This window comes from Triticum aestivum, chromosome 3B, assembly GCF_018294505.1.
Source record: "Triticum aestivum cultivar Chinese Spring chromosome 3B, IWGSC CS RefSeq v2.1, whole genome shotgun sequence".
Lineage (NCBI taxonomy): Eukaryota > Viridiplantae > Streptophyta > Magnoliopsida > Poales > Poaceae > Triticum > Triticum aestivum.
The window spans coordinates 66,627,255-66,642,408 of NC_057801.1; the positions used below are offsets into that span (position 1 = coordinate 66,627,255).

Below are 15,154 nucleotides of genomic sequence, written 5' to 3' on the forward strand. Positions count from 1 at the left end.
CGAAGAAGCAACGGAACTGGTTGGAGATGCGGCACCGGCCGAACAAGACCCATGGGTAATTGATTAATTAGTAACTATATAATCAGATGATTTCTTGGCAATTGCTTGGGAGGCTGCATGGTGTTTCTTAGATGCCTTTTTTCCCTGTCATCAAAAGAATAGAGTGCCATATCATGATACAAATTCATCCAAACTCTTGTGTTTGTACTCAATTTGATTTCTATTTATGCATGATTAATCGTTACTGTTATGTTTGGTCATGCAGATTGCACGGAGAAACTCATGCAGATTGCTAGCTAGGAAAACATGGCCGTCATGAAAGCGAGGAAAGCAATCAAAAGATCAACTTCCGCGACCGCCGACGCCGGAGCCGGAGCCAGCAGCTCCATGCCCATGGCGCCTCCGCCCAGTCCCGGCGGGTTTAACGAACTCAAGCAGCCGTCGCCGCTGCCTCCCGACGTCTACTTCAACTCGACAAATGCGGATAGTATGGGGTTCCTCAACCGGTGGATCGCCGCGACGACAAGATGCCGGACGCGCGGGGTTTCATCTTTCACGTCGACATGTACGCCAACGGTCACTGCGCGTTGCAGCAGCTTCACCCGCCGACCAGCGCCCGCGTGGGCTAGCACACCTGATGGTTCCTCGGCGAGTCCAAGTTCCAGAGCCCGTGTGCGGCGACCAAGAACAAGCGCGCCGACTGCAGCGTCCAGACCGGCGGGTACTGGCGGCTGGAGCATACCAAGGAGGAGCTTCCTGAAGAGCGAGGGCTTAAGAATAGCTTCGGGTTCTACTGCGTCCCGTCCCCATCCTAGAAGCGCAAGACGCCGTGGCTCATGCAGGAGTTCACCAGCGACAGGGATAGGGGCGCCGGCAGGAAGTGCGTGCCTGCGCTCCACAAGATATACGTCACGCCGCGCACCACCGACGAGGGCCTGAGGGGAGTCTACGGGGAGGACGGCGTGACGGGGGGCATCAAGAAGCTTGTCCCGGCAGACTATTTCGCCACTACCGCCACGTTGATGCCCCCGGGGAGTGTCCGTGTTCTCCGGCAAGAGCAAGATGAGCTGCCACAGGCGTCGAATCTGCCGCCTTCGCTCCCCGCCTCTTCCTCATTACGGCAGCGTGCGACGGCCAAAACTTCATGAAGGTATTTGAATGTGGTATGGATCAATGGCATAACCATGTGTCTTCTGTAGCATATTGCTTAGATGTGAGGGGCAGTAGCAGTAAGGGCCTTCGTTGCCTTACGTCCTCTCTTTCCTCTAGCCTCCTCGAGTCCAGCGGCTGGAGTCCACATGACCAGTTTCCCCCCTTCGTGTGGGTGAGGCAAGGAGATGAACAGATCCGGCAAGCGCTTGCAGAGAACGAGGCCAACGTTGTCGCTGCCAGCGGAGTCCACGCCATCGTCTACCTCATCTTGTCTTTCTGCGGTACGGCAAAACAAATCACGCTCAGTTCATTTCTGTACCCGCTTTTGTTCCAGTCATTTTTGGTTTCCAGGTTGATTCACTTTCCTATAGTTTCTACATTTGTATCATTTATTTCTGAAGTAATAGAGTAGGTTTGAGATTATGTTTTTTTGAACGGGTTGTATAGTATCTGTAGTTAATACTGTCCACCATAATTTACACTTTTCATTTGATAACGGAAATAATTGTAGGGAATAGCAAAGCATAAGCTCAAATGGTTTGGTTATTTAACTGGGTTTTCAGTTTTCTCATAGACATCTACATATTTGGACCAACAAGACATGATGGTCGGCGGGTTATTTAACTATGGTCTTTCTTCTTCATTATCAATTCGTCAGCTCTGCTGCTGGGAGCCGCGGACCTCATTGGAAAGGAAATAACTTGTAGAGGGCGTATAAGGAGATGCCAATGGAAAAGAGATGAGTTGAGTTTGTGTTTGGAGATCTCAATGAAAAAGAAATGGAGAGTGTAGAGTGGTAAGAGGAGGAATCGAGCCAAGTCCTATTTTATTTTATTTTGAGCTTGGAGCCAGTCCTATATTTGTCACAAGACGTGATAGACATTTGCTTGATGCCCATCCCCAAAAGGAAAATAAAAATATTTGATTGATGCATTCAGTTTTTTTATGGGGCTGAAAGAGTCTTGTTAGGGTGCACGTTCATTATAATAGAGGTGGAATTTTAATATAATCACCACAAAGCTATATTATCATCCAGTGCAACTTTTCTCAATATATTTTGTATCCCGTAGCACGAACGGGTATTCACCTATAATAATATTAGAAAGTCAAGAATGTTGCCCTAAAGATATAGGTTAAACACATTCAGCATATACCCCGTTACAATGCACGGGCAACTAAATCATGGGTACAAACTGATAAACATTTATATTCATATGAACAAGCAATAACAAACTAACATACTAGAATATTTATATACCGTTGCAACGCACGGGCATTGTCCTAGTGTAACAGTAAAAAAAGAATGTAATCATATTTTTCTAGACTTTAAAAATCAAGAGCAACAATATTTAAAGTTTCCGGACTTGAAAAATCGCGATTAACAAATTTTAAACTGCGAAAAAAATCAGGCACCGATGTGCGAGGGCGACCCAAGAGCCAACTCGCCCGATCAAATCAGAACAGCGAATGATCGTCGATCCCTTCCGACAGACGGGCCGACGCGGCAGCAGCACCGAGGCCGCACGTGACAACCCCCCCGCATCTCCTCCACCGATCGATCGCGTCTCGCGCCCGGTCGCTGCCACCCGGGCCCACACATCATCCATCCCATTGCCCCGGGCCCACCCGCCCCCCTCTCCGCCATTGCCGCAGCAGCAGTAGCGGGATAAGCACGCACGGCAGGCCAAGCCCAGGCCGCCATTCCCATCACGCAAACAGTTCCAGGATAAAAAAAAAGATTACTTCCTCCACAGGACAGGACAGGAGGAGGCGGAGGGCGAATCGTCCCGTCTCCTCTCGTCTCGACCCCCATCTTCTTCCTTCCTCGCATCGCATCCCATCCCATCCCTGCGCCCGAGTTATTTATAAATACGCAGACCCCAATCGCGCCGGGTTTCGCTAGGGTTCGCGAGATTTCTCCTGCTGCCGCCGGGGTTTGTTCCTCCGCTCGCCTGCTCCATCCGTCCGCCCTCGGTGGCTGGATCGATCTGGGTGTGTGGGGAGTGAGGGGGGATTCGTGCGTGCGGCGCGGGGGTTCCGGAGGGGGCTCGATTCGGCGAGGCTGGGGCGTGGGGGCGGGCGGTCGGGCCACTGGACCTGCGCCCACTGGCTGCGGGCCATGGCCGGGATCGACGGCGCCGGGGACGCCCCCGCCGCGCGGCTGCCCGAGTTGACGCCCGTCGAGCGCGTCGAGCAGGTGCGTCTTCTCTGCTTTAGTCTCCTCTGATCTAACCACCCGTGGCGGCGGTTGCCTGCTTGCGCCTCTGCCCGTGCGCTCCTCTGTTTTTCTCTTGTGCCGTTGGTTGGTTACTAGTCCCGTGGTTCTCAGAGCCGCGAGGGTTCCATACATAGCCAGCGCGATTCCTTCCTGATCGCTGGGACGGCTCGCGATTTGCGTTTGTGGAATCGACGGCCGTGTTTACCGGCCGATGCAGTAGGACATTGGGAAATTTTGTGTGCGAATAACCAAACTGTTCCAGACTTTTATTGGAAGTTTCGATGATTCAGTAAGATAGTACAGTACAACTGTTTGCAGAATCCTTCAATTTTGCTAATGTAGTGGCATTGTGTTCACTCTCTGCAGAAGCTGATCGCCTGCGGAGTTCCGGAAGAGCAGCTGCGGGAGGACCATCAGGAAGCCCTGCTCATGTACTTGGAGGAGCACGCCGATAAGATTTCTGAGGTCATGGCGGTCATCTTGTCAGCGGGCACCGATATTTCGGAGGCCCGCAAGTCCTCGAAGAAGGATGAAGACAGCGGCAGCAGCAGCGATGGCGATGCGTACAGCGAGAGCTTGTCGTGGTTGCAGTGGATGATGTTCCGCAACGAGCCGGATGCAGTGCTTGATGACATGGAGCATAGCAGTGCGGGAGAGCGTGCCGTCTGCGGGTCTGTCTGGGGGCAGAACGACCTCGCTTACCGCTGCCGGACCTGCGAAAACGACTCCACATGCGCCATCTGTGTTCCATGCTTCCAGAATGGTAACCACGAGGATCATGATTACTCCATCATGTATACAGGTGGTGGATGTTGTGACTGCGGGGATGCTACTGCCTGGAAGCGTGAAGGGTTCTGCTCGAGGCACAAGGGGGCCGAACAGATTAAGCCTCTTTCCGAGGAGCTTGCGAGCTCTGTGGGGCCTGTGTTGGATGAGCTCTTGCTCTTCTGGAAGGAGAGGATTTGTCTGGTGGAAGCCCCAACTCGGAAGGCTGGCGAGGGTACTCCCTGCAAGAGTGTTGCTGAGGAGTTGACGACTTCTATTGCTGACATGCTGCTTCGCTTCTGCACCTCTAGTGAAAGTCTTCTTAGTTTTGTGTCCCAAAGGATCCGTGAGTCACCAGATCTCTTGGATGTATTGACGAGGGCGGAAAGGTTGCTGGACAAGGAAGTTCTGAAAAATTTGCATGAGCTGCTATTGAAACTTATCACTGAACCAGCTTTTAAGTACGAGTTTGCCAAAGTTTTCATACAGTACTATCCTGGTACATTTTCTGAAGTTATTAAAGGGAACAATGATAATCCGCTGGACGAGTATCGACTGATACCGACTTTTTCTGTTCAAATATTTACCGTGCCTACGCTGACTACAAGGCTTGTGCGGGAGCACAATTTGTTGGGTATTCTTCTTGAATGTTTGACAGTTCTATTTCTTTCTTGCGTAGGTGAGGATGCTCATTTACAGGTATGCTTGACTTCTTTCCGCCGCTCAAAAAATTAGACGTTTATGCTTTACCCAGTCGCTGTACACTGATGGGATATTATTACTTTCCAAGCATTATTGCTATATTTTTTCAAAGCTGCCGGTACAATTCGCGTCGAACATATTTCTGTTATCAGTAACAGGGCATAGGCCCTGAATGTTGGCTTGTCATAAACATCAGCGCACCTATCATCTCTCCAATTATTGCGTAAGTAAAGAGATAAATAGCATGTCAACATACTTGGATTACTGGGGGTGGATGATCAACGTTTAACAGAAATATGTTCAAACACTTCAGGACAATGTTTTTGTTGGTTTTCGATAAATGTGTGTATGCTAACAGATCCCAGAAAGATTTTGGTTTCACTTTGGTGTTCTGTCGCGATGTATATAGCTACTTAATATATTGTGATTAGTACAGTGTAATGTGATTTCATATGGTCACAGGAATATTTTCACTTTGTTATTTGCAGACAAGCAAATGGGGAAATTTGTATGATTCTTCTCTTAGATTATTGGAAGATACACGCTATGTCGTGAGCCATGAGGAGGTTTCCAAGTATGTTGCTTATGAGAGGCCTGATCTAACAAGGTCATGGATTAAGCTATTGTCACTTGTGCAAGGAATGGATCCTCAGAAGAGAGTGACAAGTATTCATGTTGAAGATGAGAATGAGAATCTAGCTTCGCCTTTCATGCTAGGACATTATCTTGGTATCATTCAGAATCTTTTGATGAAGGGAGCCTTTTCTTCTCCTGGGCAACAAGAGTCAACTGATGTTACTGTATGCTCCACTGCGATAAAAGGCATGGAAAGTGCCGAGAATCAGCGTCATGCTAAAGTTGGAAGGGTCTCCCAGGAGAACTTGGTATGCAATTCAAGTACCAGAGAGAGTGCTTCGAGCAGTGAATTACCAGCACCTGCTACCTGTTTAATTCGTCAGTGCTTGAAAGCTATTGAGAGCTGGCTGGAACCTGGTCCTCGGAGGAGAAAGTTGTCGTCCCTCGATGCTAGCAGCACTGATGCTCGCAATTTTCTGGCCTTGCTTGAAGACACTTTGACTATTAACAAAGGTGGATCAAGTAAACAGATTGGTGATGTGGGCATGAAGGTGAATGAAGGATCCCAAATAGACGATGCTGCAGATTATCATGAAGTGGTCAGTTCTCCTGCCCAAGAATCCGACGACATGATGCTGATAGATCAAGTAGGATCGCCTCAGGCTGGAAATGACTTAGGCAAGGGAAAGATGAACGAAAGTAGCAATGGATTAGATGTACAATTACACTCTGAAAATGCCATTTCTGTTGCTCTGACCGATGGCAGCCTTCTATATGCTCACCCAGATTCAAGAATTGATGAACTAGGAATACTGAACATGACAAGCTGGCCTCGTGTTGTCTTTGATGTCGGTTCACAAGAAACATCTTTTCATATCCCATTACACCGTATGCTTTCTTTACTATTGCGTAAAGCAATGAAGAAATGTTTCGGAGAGGATGCCAAACCAGAGGAATGTTCAGTTGTGCAGCCCAAGGAGTTTTTCTCTCAGGTACTTGGAGGTTTCAAGCCTTATGGGTTTGCTTCAATTGTAATGGAGCATCCATTAAGAGTGAGAGTATTTTGCGCACAAGTGCGTGCTGGAATGTGGCGTAAGAACGGAGATGCAGCTATACTGAGTGCTGAGTGGTACCGCTCTGTGCAATGGTAATTTCTTTGCTCACCTCAAATAAATTGCTATTCAACTAACAGTCCTGAAGTTATATTGTTACCCATCTTTCCAGGCTTGAACAGGGCTTGGAGTCGGATCTGTTTCTGCTGCAATGCTGTGCTGCATTATCTTCTCCAGAGTTCTTTGTGAAGACCATTCAAGAAAGATTTGGTTTGTCGAATTATATATCTCTGGTTCTCACGGAACAGAATGAGTAAGCCCCAAGTTGTTCTGTAATGACATCAACTTCTATTTCTGTTAACATATTGCTTAAATTTTCGGTGGTACATGTATGTACTTTTTGTGTTGATAATCCAGTCAACTGCTTGTTGTCACTACTTGCCACATGAAGGTTTTCATTGATCACATAAGTTAAAAATGACTTAAACCCTGCATTCATCAACATACTTCTTGTGTAACCATGTATTACTCTATTTTATATTCCGGTCTTGTGGAGTATGCTCAGTTTTATCTTCATTGATCTATTTTCTGTCATTACCACTAAGCTATTGTCGTTAACCATTCCATTTAATTGTTCTTTTGTGACGGTGGGAAGTACACAGCTTGTCGCGCTGTGATATATTGAACTCTTTTAAGTTTACTGTGTCTTTTTTTAGTTGCGCATTTGAGTGATGTTCAGGTCAACTTTTTTTTGTTTATCATATGATGACACAACAGCCTTAGGCAATATCTTCTTGTTGCTTCTGTGCATTTCCTGTCAATGTTTTCATCATATCCAGATTATAATAGTTTGCCTGGACAGTTTTGTTAAATGCTGATTTTTTTATGTCTTTCAGATATGAGCCAGTTCTAATGCAAGAAATGCTAGTTTTTCTTATACAACTAGTCAAAGAACGCAGATTTATTGGGCGTTCGACAGCAGACAACTTGAAGAGAGAATTGATTTATAAATTGGCTGTTGGAGATGCCACCCATAGCCAGATTGTGAAGTCTCTTCCCAGGGACCTTTCGTCAAGTGACCAACTTCAAAGTGTTCTAGATTCACTCGCAGTTTACTCCAATCCATCTGGAATGAAACAGGTTTTAATCCTTGAAATTGTATAACATGCTTCAGCGATTCCTTCTTTACATTTGAATGCATTACTAATAAGAAAAAATATCACAGGGCAAGTATGTGCTTCGCAAAGCATTCTGGAAGGAATTGGACTTGTATCACCCGCGCTGGAATTCCAGAGAAATACAGATTGCTGAAGAGAGATATTACCGTTTTTGCAAAGTTTCTGCTCTTAACGCTCAACTACCTCAATGGACTCATGTTTTTAGCCCTCTGCACAGTATTTCTAAGATAGCCACCTCCAAAGCTGTCCTTCAAATTGTTCGTGCTGTTCTCTTCTATGCTGTTTACACCGAAGCATCATCGGTATCACGTGCCCCGGACAATGTTCTTGTGATGGGTTTGCACCTTCTTTCGTTGGCACTTGATATATGTGAATCAGAGAGTCAAACGTATGCGGACAAATATGGGATGGACATAGTGCAGCATGATGCTGAATCATGGGTTGTCCTGTCATCGTATGCAGAAGAGACTTTTCCCATATTGACCTACTCTACTGAATCAGTCTCTCCAGAGTCTGACAAAGTAAAGAATGAGAGCATGCTAACCTTGCTTGTTTCACTAATGCGCAAGTACAGCGAAGAGAATGACAGCACCTTTTCTGGATCCAAGTACTGCAATGTTCCATCTCTAGTTGAGAGTTTGTTAAAAAGATTTGCCAAGTTAAGTAAGCAGTGCATGTCTGCATTAAGACAAATGGCACCGCAAGTAGTTCCATCTATTCCGGATCATGGTAGCACTAAACAGAATTCTGGATCTCCAGATCTGATGGACAAGAAGGCAAAAGCGCGCCAACGTCAGGCCGCAATCATGGTAAATGCTTAATTAAAAAAGTTAACTATATATTCTTGAGGCATCTTGAGTTTCAGCTTTCGTCAAATAAATTGTTTGGATGGACTTACAAAACCCGGGCATATAATTTTTCGTATCTAATCTGTATGTCAGGCAAAAATGAAAGCAGAGCAGTCAAAATTTGCTGAAAGTATGAAGGCATCAGAAAATGAAGGGCATCCTGATGCAACATTTGAGCCAGATGCATCCAGTTCAACCGCCGTTGCCTCTGAGGAGTCACGACCAGTTTGCTCTCTATGCCGGGATTCGGATTCCAAAAGTCCACTCTGCTATTTGATTCTTCTTCAGGTAATAATCCTTGACTCGACAATGGTGATTCTCTTTTCTGTAGTAATTTGTCAACATAAAGTACCTTTCTCTGTCCCATGTGCAAAAGCATGGCAATTGGACTACAAATTTCCTGTTATGTTATGTTGGTCGTATAGTATTCTTACTTGTTCTATAATCTAGAAATCTCGGCTTGCATCTTTTGTTGAAACGGGCAATCCATCCTGGGATAACTTGAGTCAATCAAAGAAGACATCTGGGTCCATCAGACGGGAAAAATCAACCGATTCCTCGGGTGCTGGGTCTTCTAGTTCAGAGGAACTTGTCAGGGATACAACGATAGAACCTTCCTTTGAATTAGACAGCATGGAAGTTGACGCATTTCTTGATTTCTCAAATGAGCAACATCCACTGATTAGATATATATCATGTTTCCCAAGTGGACGCTGTACTGGCAATGCAGATGACAATATCTCCCTTGAGACAATTGAGGCTGATGTATACAAGTCTATCATAAATGATCTGGTTGGCATTCAAGGTGGTGAGCAGAGTTTGTCTACTTCAAATCTCACAGCTGGCTCCAAGACAAGCACAAGCCCTAAAAGTTCTGTTCTGGGAACATATGTTACTTGTCTTTCAACAAAATACCGTCTTTCTTCTTTCTGTGATGTAGCCTCCAAATCTTCTGCCCCAGTAACAATAAGAAACAGATTTGGCCCCGTTGATTGTGATGGCATCCACATCTCTTCTTGTGGACATGCTGTACACCAAGAATGTCATGATCGATATTTGTTTTCCTTGAAACAAAGGTATGCTGCACGGTTTCCATTCAAATCGCTTGAATTCATTCTTATAAAGTTCAAATAGGATACACTTTCATATTGTGCCTTTGAGTAGTTTTCTGTTTGAATTGGCATCTCACAGTTATCCATACAAATATAATAAGCATGAGTTGTCTTTGATCCAACCAATCAGACCATCCAAAAAGCATTGATCCAATGGAGCCTGCATTAGTGGTTGTCTTATGATGGCTTCTCACACTTCTCTTGATTGAATCTACAATTTCAGTGCAGCAACTTTACTTTTTTGTTTCTTGACAGATATATCAGGAGACTAGGTTTTGAAGGAGGTCATATTGTCGATCCTGATCTGGTATTTTCTACTGATGCATTAGACACTTTTGTCTTCTTTCTTTTGCTAATTCTGTACTTACACCTAGCTTCGTACAGGGAGAGTTGCTGTGTCCAGTGTGTCGCAGATTTGCAAATTCCATTCTTCCGGCATCACCGGATTTCTCTGGTATAACTAGGAAGGCGATGCCAATTGCTCAAACCATGCCTACTGAAGCTGCTGCAACTGTACATAATTTACAGTTCCCTCGCGCACTGGCCCTCCTTGAAAGTGCCAGAAAAATTGTTGGACAAAGCACATTTCTAAAAGCTTTTCCTGGGAATGTGAATGACACTGCGGAGCCAGCTTTAGATCCTTCCCTTCGAAGACTCACTATGCTTTACTATCCTCGCAGCAAAAGCAGCTTTTCAGCATCTGAAAGGCTAAGCCCATCCTTGTTTCTCTGGGAAACACTTCGGTACTCTGTCGTTTCAACAGAGATTGCTTCTCGTGATAGAATGTCAAGCTATTCTGCTCAACCGAAGTCTTGCTTAGAATCTCTGCGCAGTGAATTGAATTCATCGAGTGGATTCATATTGTCTCTATTGTTTCGTGTTTCTCACTCTGCACGTGTTCTGAACCGCCGTGAGGTTCTTCTGAGATTTGAAGGTATCCAACTGTTAGCAGGGTCTATTTGCTCTGGTATTTCTGGCGATAAAGATCTTTTGGATGCTACCAAGCGAAAAGGTATATAGGGCACCTTGGCCCCCTTTGTACAATCTTCCTACCGCAAGATTTTTTCCAGTGTTGTTTCTTAGTACTCACCTACTATATACTCCCTCCGTTCGGAATTACTCGTCCAAGAAATGAATTTATCTAGATGTATTTTTGTTGTAGATACATCCATTTTTGTGACAAATAATTCCGAACGGAGGGAGTAGTTATTAAAAAGATCAGATGGGTAACTTGTATGATGTACCTAATTTTGTGTTTTTGGATCTTGTTTACTGGAAATTCAAATCACTATAACTTGCATGTGCAGGAATATACCATATTTATGTATCCTCTTTCTCACATTTCCGTTTTTGATAGGCACTTCGCTACCTATGGTTGACCCGGAAAGTGAGGGTGAAATATTTCCTGATATTCAATTTTGGAAGCAATGCGCTGATCCAATCCTTGCTCAAGATCCATTTTCTTCATTGATGTCAGCACTTTTCTGTCTACCTGTTGAAGTTTTGACATCCACAGAATTCTTCATCCCTATTGTTCATCTATTCTACATTGTTTGTGTCATTCAGGTATACTGTTCTGCAATCTCCCACCACCTACATATTTCTGTTATGGTGTATTTCTCTGTTAACATATGCATTGTGCTGTAGGCACTAATAACATGCTACCGGGAAGAAGCCTTTGACAGATCAAACTTCCGTAACTGCCTTCTCAACGATGTTTGCCAGGAGATGTCAGGATATGATATTGCTAGAGAATATTTTGTATCTAAGCACATTGATCCCTCTTGTGATCCAAAAGATATGGTACGGAGATTAACACATCCTTATCTTCGGAGGTGTGCATTGCTTTGGGAGCTGCTAAAATCCTCTTCCTCAGCACCCTTATATGACAGTTCCAATATTTGGGAAGGGTCACATCTTCACTTAGATAGTAGCACAGCGGAAGGCAATTCTTCACTGGCAATTGAGCTGGATGGAGTACAAGAACTGGAACACCTCTTTCAAATTCAGCCACTGGACCTGATTCTCAAAGATGAGTGTGTACACATGCTTGCCTTAAGATGGTCTCAACATTTCTGTGAAGACTACAGATCTCGCAAGTATAGAGGCATCCTCTTTTCTACCCCCGCGGTCCCATTCAGGCTGATGCAGTTACCACCTGTCTACCAAGTTCTCCTAGAAAGGTTTAGTTTGAATCTTCTAAGTTTTCTGGTCTGTGTACGTGTGTGTTCAGTGGCTTCAGGAGCTTGACTTTGGTTTGCAACTTAACATCTTACTCTTTTGTCCACCAGATATGTCAAGATGCAATGCCCTGATTGTGGTTCAGTGCCTGATGAGCCAGCGTTATGTTTGCTTTGTGGCATTCTATGTTCACCTAGTTGGAAACCATGCTGCAGGTGAGTGTTTCAGCTTTTGTACTCCCCACTCCACCAATGTTTGTTCTTCTGTACTTTATGAAATGTTAAACCTGTTCTTTTTCTAATGTTTAGGGCTGGTAAATGCCTAAATCATGCGTCTCAGTGTGGTGCTGGTGTTGGCATATTTCTTTTGGTGAGGGTATGTGTCACATCATCCCTCTTCATCCGATGAAGTTACTGTCACATTTTTCTGCTCTTTTTTTGTGATATCAAAAGATCTTGTCGGTTTTGATAGTTGCTCTTTGCAGAAAACAACAATCCTGTTGCAACGATCGGCTCGTCTTGCATTTTGGCCATCTCTGTACCTTGATGCTTTCGGTGAGGAGGTATTGGACTTACTAATGAGTATTTTCATTTAATACTTGAGCCTTTTTTCGGCCACTCCGGATATATTTCATCCATGTATGATTCCATATCAGTACCTGCTGCCAAATCAACTGAAGAACACAGGCAATGTAGTATATCTGTTACTGAATTAATGTGAGGAACCGTCTCCACCAAATAATCGAGTGAACTGACCAACCAATATTTTTTTTGACTGAAAACTGACCAACCAATATAGCTGCCGGGTCCATGAGGGACGCTATCAAAGAGTCCGGCGACACTTAGACTGCAGTCTCTGCACCACCACCATCCTAGAATATGCACCATGATATGATGCAAATATGATTTAACCTAATCACACAATAGTTGACATGGAGGGTTTGAGCATTGCATGTAGAGTGAATTGCGTGAACTGCCATAAACTTAGCCGTAAATCTTTTGAAGCATATCATGGTGTTCCATTTCCTGCCTACAAAAAGAGAAATGGTTCTTTTTGATGGTTACCTCGTGATACAAAGCTATGAAGTATGCAACACCTCGTGATAGTATGTGCTGCCAAGTGGTGCACCAAACAAATGATACGACCAAAGGCTGTCGGGATTTTTCTTTTCTTTTTTAGAAGCTACCTTGTACCCCTTGCTTATGCATGTATGTACCTTTTGGATGCAGGATCATGAAATGCACAGAGGAAAGCCCTTGTATCTTAGCCAAGAAAGATACGCAGCCCTCACATATCTGGTAACAGTCTCCTTTGCTTATCCTCTATATTTTTCAAGGATCTATGTTCAAGATGGGATAACATGTTCTCTTTTGATTTGATAGGTGGCATCTCATAGCCTTGACCGGACTTCTGAAGTTCTGCGGCAAACAACCATCAGCTTTTATACATCTGATTAAGTGCATCGTTTTGAGGAACAATGCCCAAAGGTTTGGATAATGTTTGTTTTTATCATGGAATACTTGGAAGTGCTGTGAAGCATTGCATGTTTTCCAGGATTAAGATAACTGGCATATCACCTATCCCATAGTAGCCCTGCTGTTACTATTACCTCCCTCCCAAAAAGCTATTCTTACATTTGTCTAGATACGGATGTATCCAAATACGTTTGTGTTAGATACATGTGTATTAGACAAATCTAAGACAAGCTTTTTGGGACGGAGGTAAACATTCCTCTACTGACTGTTCTAGTCAAAGCATATGGGTTCAGAAACTATTCTTTTACAACAGAGCTCATACAGTACATGACAAGAAAGAATATGGTTTGACATAGTCAGGTACTCCCTCTGTAAAGAAATATAAGAGCGTTTAGATCACTACTTAGTGATCTGAACGCTCTTATATTTCTTTACGGAGGGAGTAGTTTGCAATATACTTATATTTCATCTTGTTACTTGTTATGGGCTCATATTATATATCCCCACCGGTTATGTCTGCATTTCTTGCCGCGGTACGAACCATGGTAACCATTTTGATCTTGGTGTAGCTGTTTTATTGACAGGATCATGTGATGTGCATATTTTCTGGGAACTGTCGTCTAGCTTCATATTCATGCTTTCCAGTGATGGTGAATTGCATCCATTCCCAAGGTGATGACCACAGCATTTTGTTTTGCACATGCATGGGCACACATGTTTTCTCTTTGATTTCCCCTTTCTAAAACTTGTCTCGTCTTAGGTGGCGCGGATTCTGCCAGACTATCGAGCCGTGCGTTGGTGTTTCAGACCTTGTTCGCGCACAATGTACAGCGGTGCCTATGGTGCCCCTTTTCTTTCCTTTTTCGTTCTTTTAGCATGTGACCGGATGGTTGGTTGAACTGTTCACATTGTACAAATTCGCCCTGTGAAACTATCTGCAAGAAATGTAGGCTAATTAAACTGGTAACTGCCGTCATTTGCAGCATCATGCAGTATGCATCCCTTTTTGTTTTTTGCTTGAAAATGCCTCACTCATCCAAAAAAGGAACAAACTTAAGTTTTTAACGAAACCAATGTAGATAAATCTGGGAATAGAGAAAAGGCAGTAACCCTAATGATTTTATATCAAGATGGGAATGGGCCGGGTCGGCCCGCTGGGTCACTGACCCGGCCCAAAAATTCAAGGCCAATGGGCCAGGTGGGTTGGCCTTGAATCATATACGGGTCAGTGGGGGCCGGCCTCGTGCGACCCAATGGTTCCGACGGGTCGACCCAGCTAGCTGATAGTTATGCCCTGTCGCCGCCCCCGACGATCTCTGCCGCCCCAGGCCGCCGGCGTTCCTCCCGCTCCTGCTATGCTTGTCGTCTTGGTCGCCGGCGATCGAGACCGTCCCGTGCCCCGCTGTCCTGGTCGCCGGTCCTGATCCATTCCGGTCGCCGTCCTGTTCTGCTCGCAAGTGATACTTGCCGGCTTCCTCCCCTAGTCCCCTTCCCAGCGCAGCTTGAAGCCAAGCCAGTGCATGTACTCTTTTGGTTATTGTCAGTGTTGTTTGCGATAGCTGCTTGGTGTTGGTTCTATCCATTCCCAGTTCTTGGCGCAGCTTGAATAACCATGGGATTTCTCTCCATTCCCAGTTCACTGACTTGCCTCTGCTTGCGATTTAAACAAGTTATTGCAGTGTGGTTCAGTGAATTTGTAGGCTCTGTTATATCTCTCTCAATTGTTGTGGAAATTTGTAGGCTCTATAAAAGTAGAGACAGTGTCCTAATCTTTTGATCTTGTCTGAATCTTGTGGATTGCCTAATAATCTTGTGGATATTAAATCTTCTGATCTTGTCTGAGTCTTTTGATCATGTCTGGATGCGAAAAGATTACAACTTGTCATTTTACTGGA

General features: G+C 44.7%; 1 protein-coding gene and 1 pseudogene across 2 annotated transcripts; both read left to right on the top strand.

The window, feature by feature from the left end:
* The first annotated feature begins 306 nt into the window (after window positions 1–306).
* LOC123067323 (uncharacterized) lies at window positions 307–1,148 on the top strand (annotated as a pseudogene).
* A 1,699-nt stretch (window positions 1,149–2,847) lies between these two features.
* Window positions 2,848–14,226, top strand: LOC123068614 (E3 ubiquitin-protein ligase PRT6). Of its 2 annotated transcripts, XM_044491229.1 has the most exons (20): window positions 2,848–3,349; window positions 3,737–4,834; window positions 5,326–6,560; window positions 6,638–6,778; window positions 7,362–7,605; window positions 7,691–8,452; window positions 8,585–8,779; window positions 8,942–9,567; window positions 9,859–9,910; window positions 9,988–10,615; window positions 10,961–11,169; window positions 11,251–11,786; window positions 11,895–11,999; window positions 12,093–12,159; window positions 12,269–12,346; window positions 13,014–13,082; window positions 13,167–13,271; window positions 13,844–13,931; window positions 14,020–14,088; window positions 14,133–14,226. In XM_044491229.1, the coding sequence occupies exons 1-17, from the start codon at window positions 3,272–3,274 to the stop codon at window positions 13,239–13,241; spliced, it is 6,198 nt and encodes a 2,065-aa protein (XP_044347164.1). In that variant the 5' UTR covers window positions 2,848–3,271; the 3' UTR covers window positions 13,242–13,271; window positions 13,844–13,931; window positions 14,020–14,088; window positions 14,133–14,226. The 2 variants fall into 2 exon arrangements, with proteins under 2 accessions (XP_044347164.1, XP_044347162.1); XM_044491227.1 differs by having other exon boundaries at window positions 14,020–14,226.
* Window positions 14,227–15,154: the final 928 nt, after the last annotated feature.

Bases quoted from the DNA above. Each gene is read 5' to 3' on its own strand.
- LOC123068614 (XM_044491227.1), top strand. From the start codon at position 3,272: ATGGCCGGGATCGACGGCGCCGGGGACGCCCCCGCCGCGCGGCTGCCC. The intron at 9,568-9,858 runs GTATGCTGCACG...GTTTCTTGACAG, and splicing joins TTGTTTTCCTTGAAACAAAG to ATATATCAGGAGACTAGGTT. The intron at 12,347-13,013 runs GTATTGGACTTA...TTTTGGATGCAG, and splicing joins TTGATGCTTTCGGTGAGGAG to GATCATGAAATGCACAGAGG.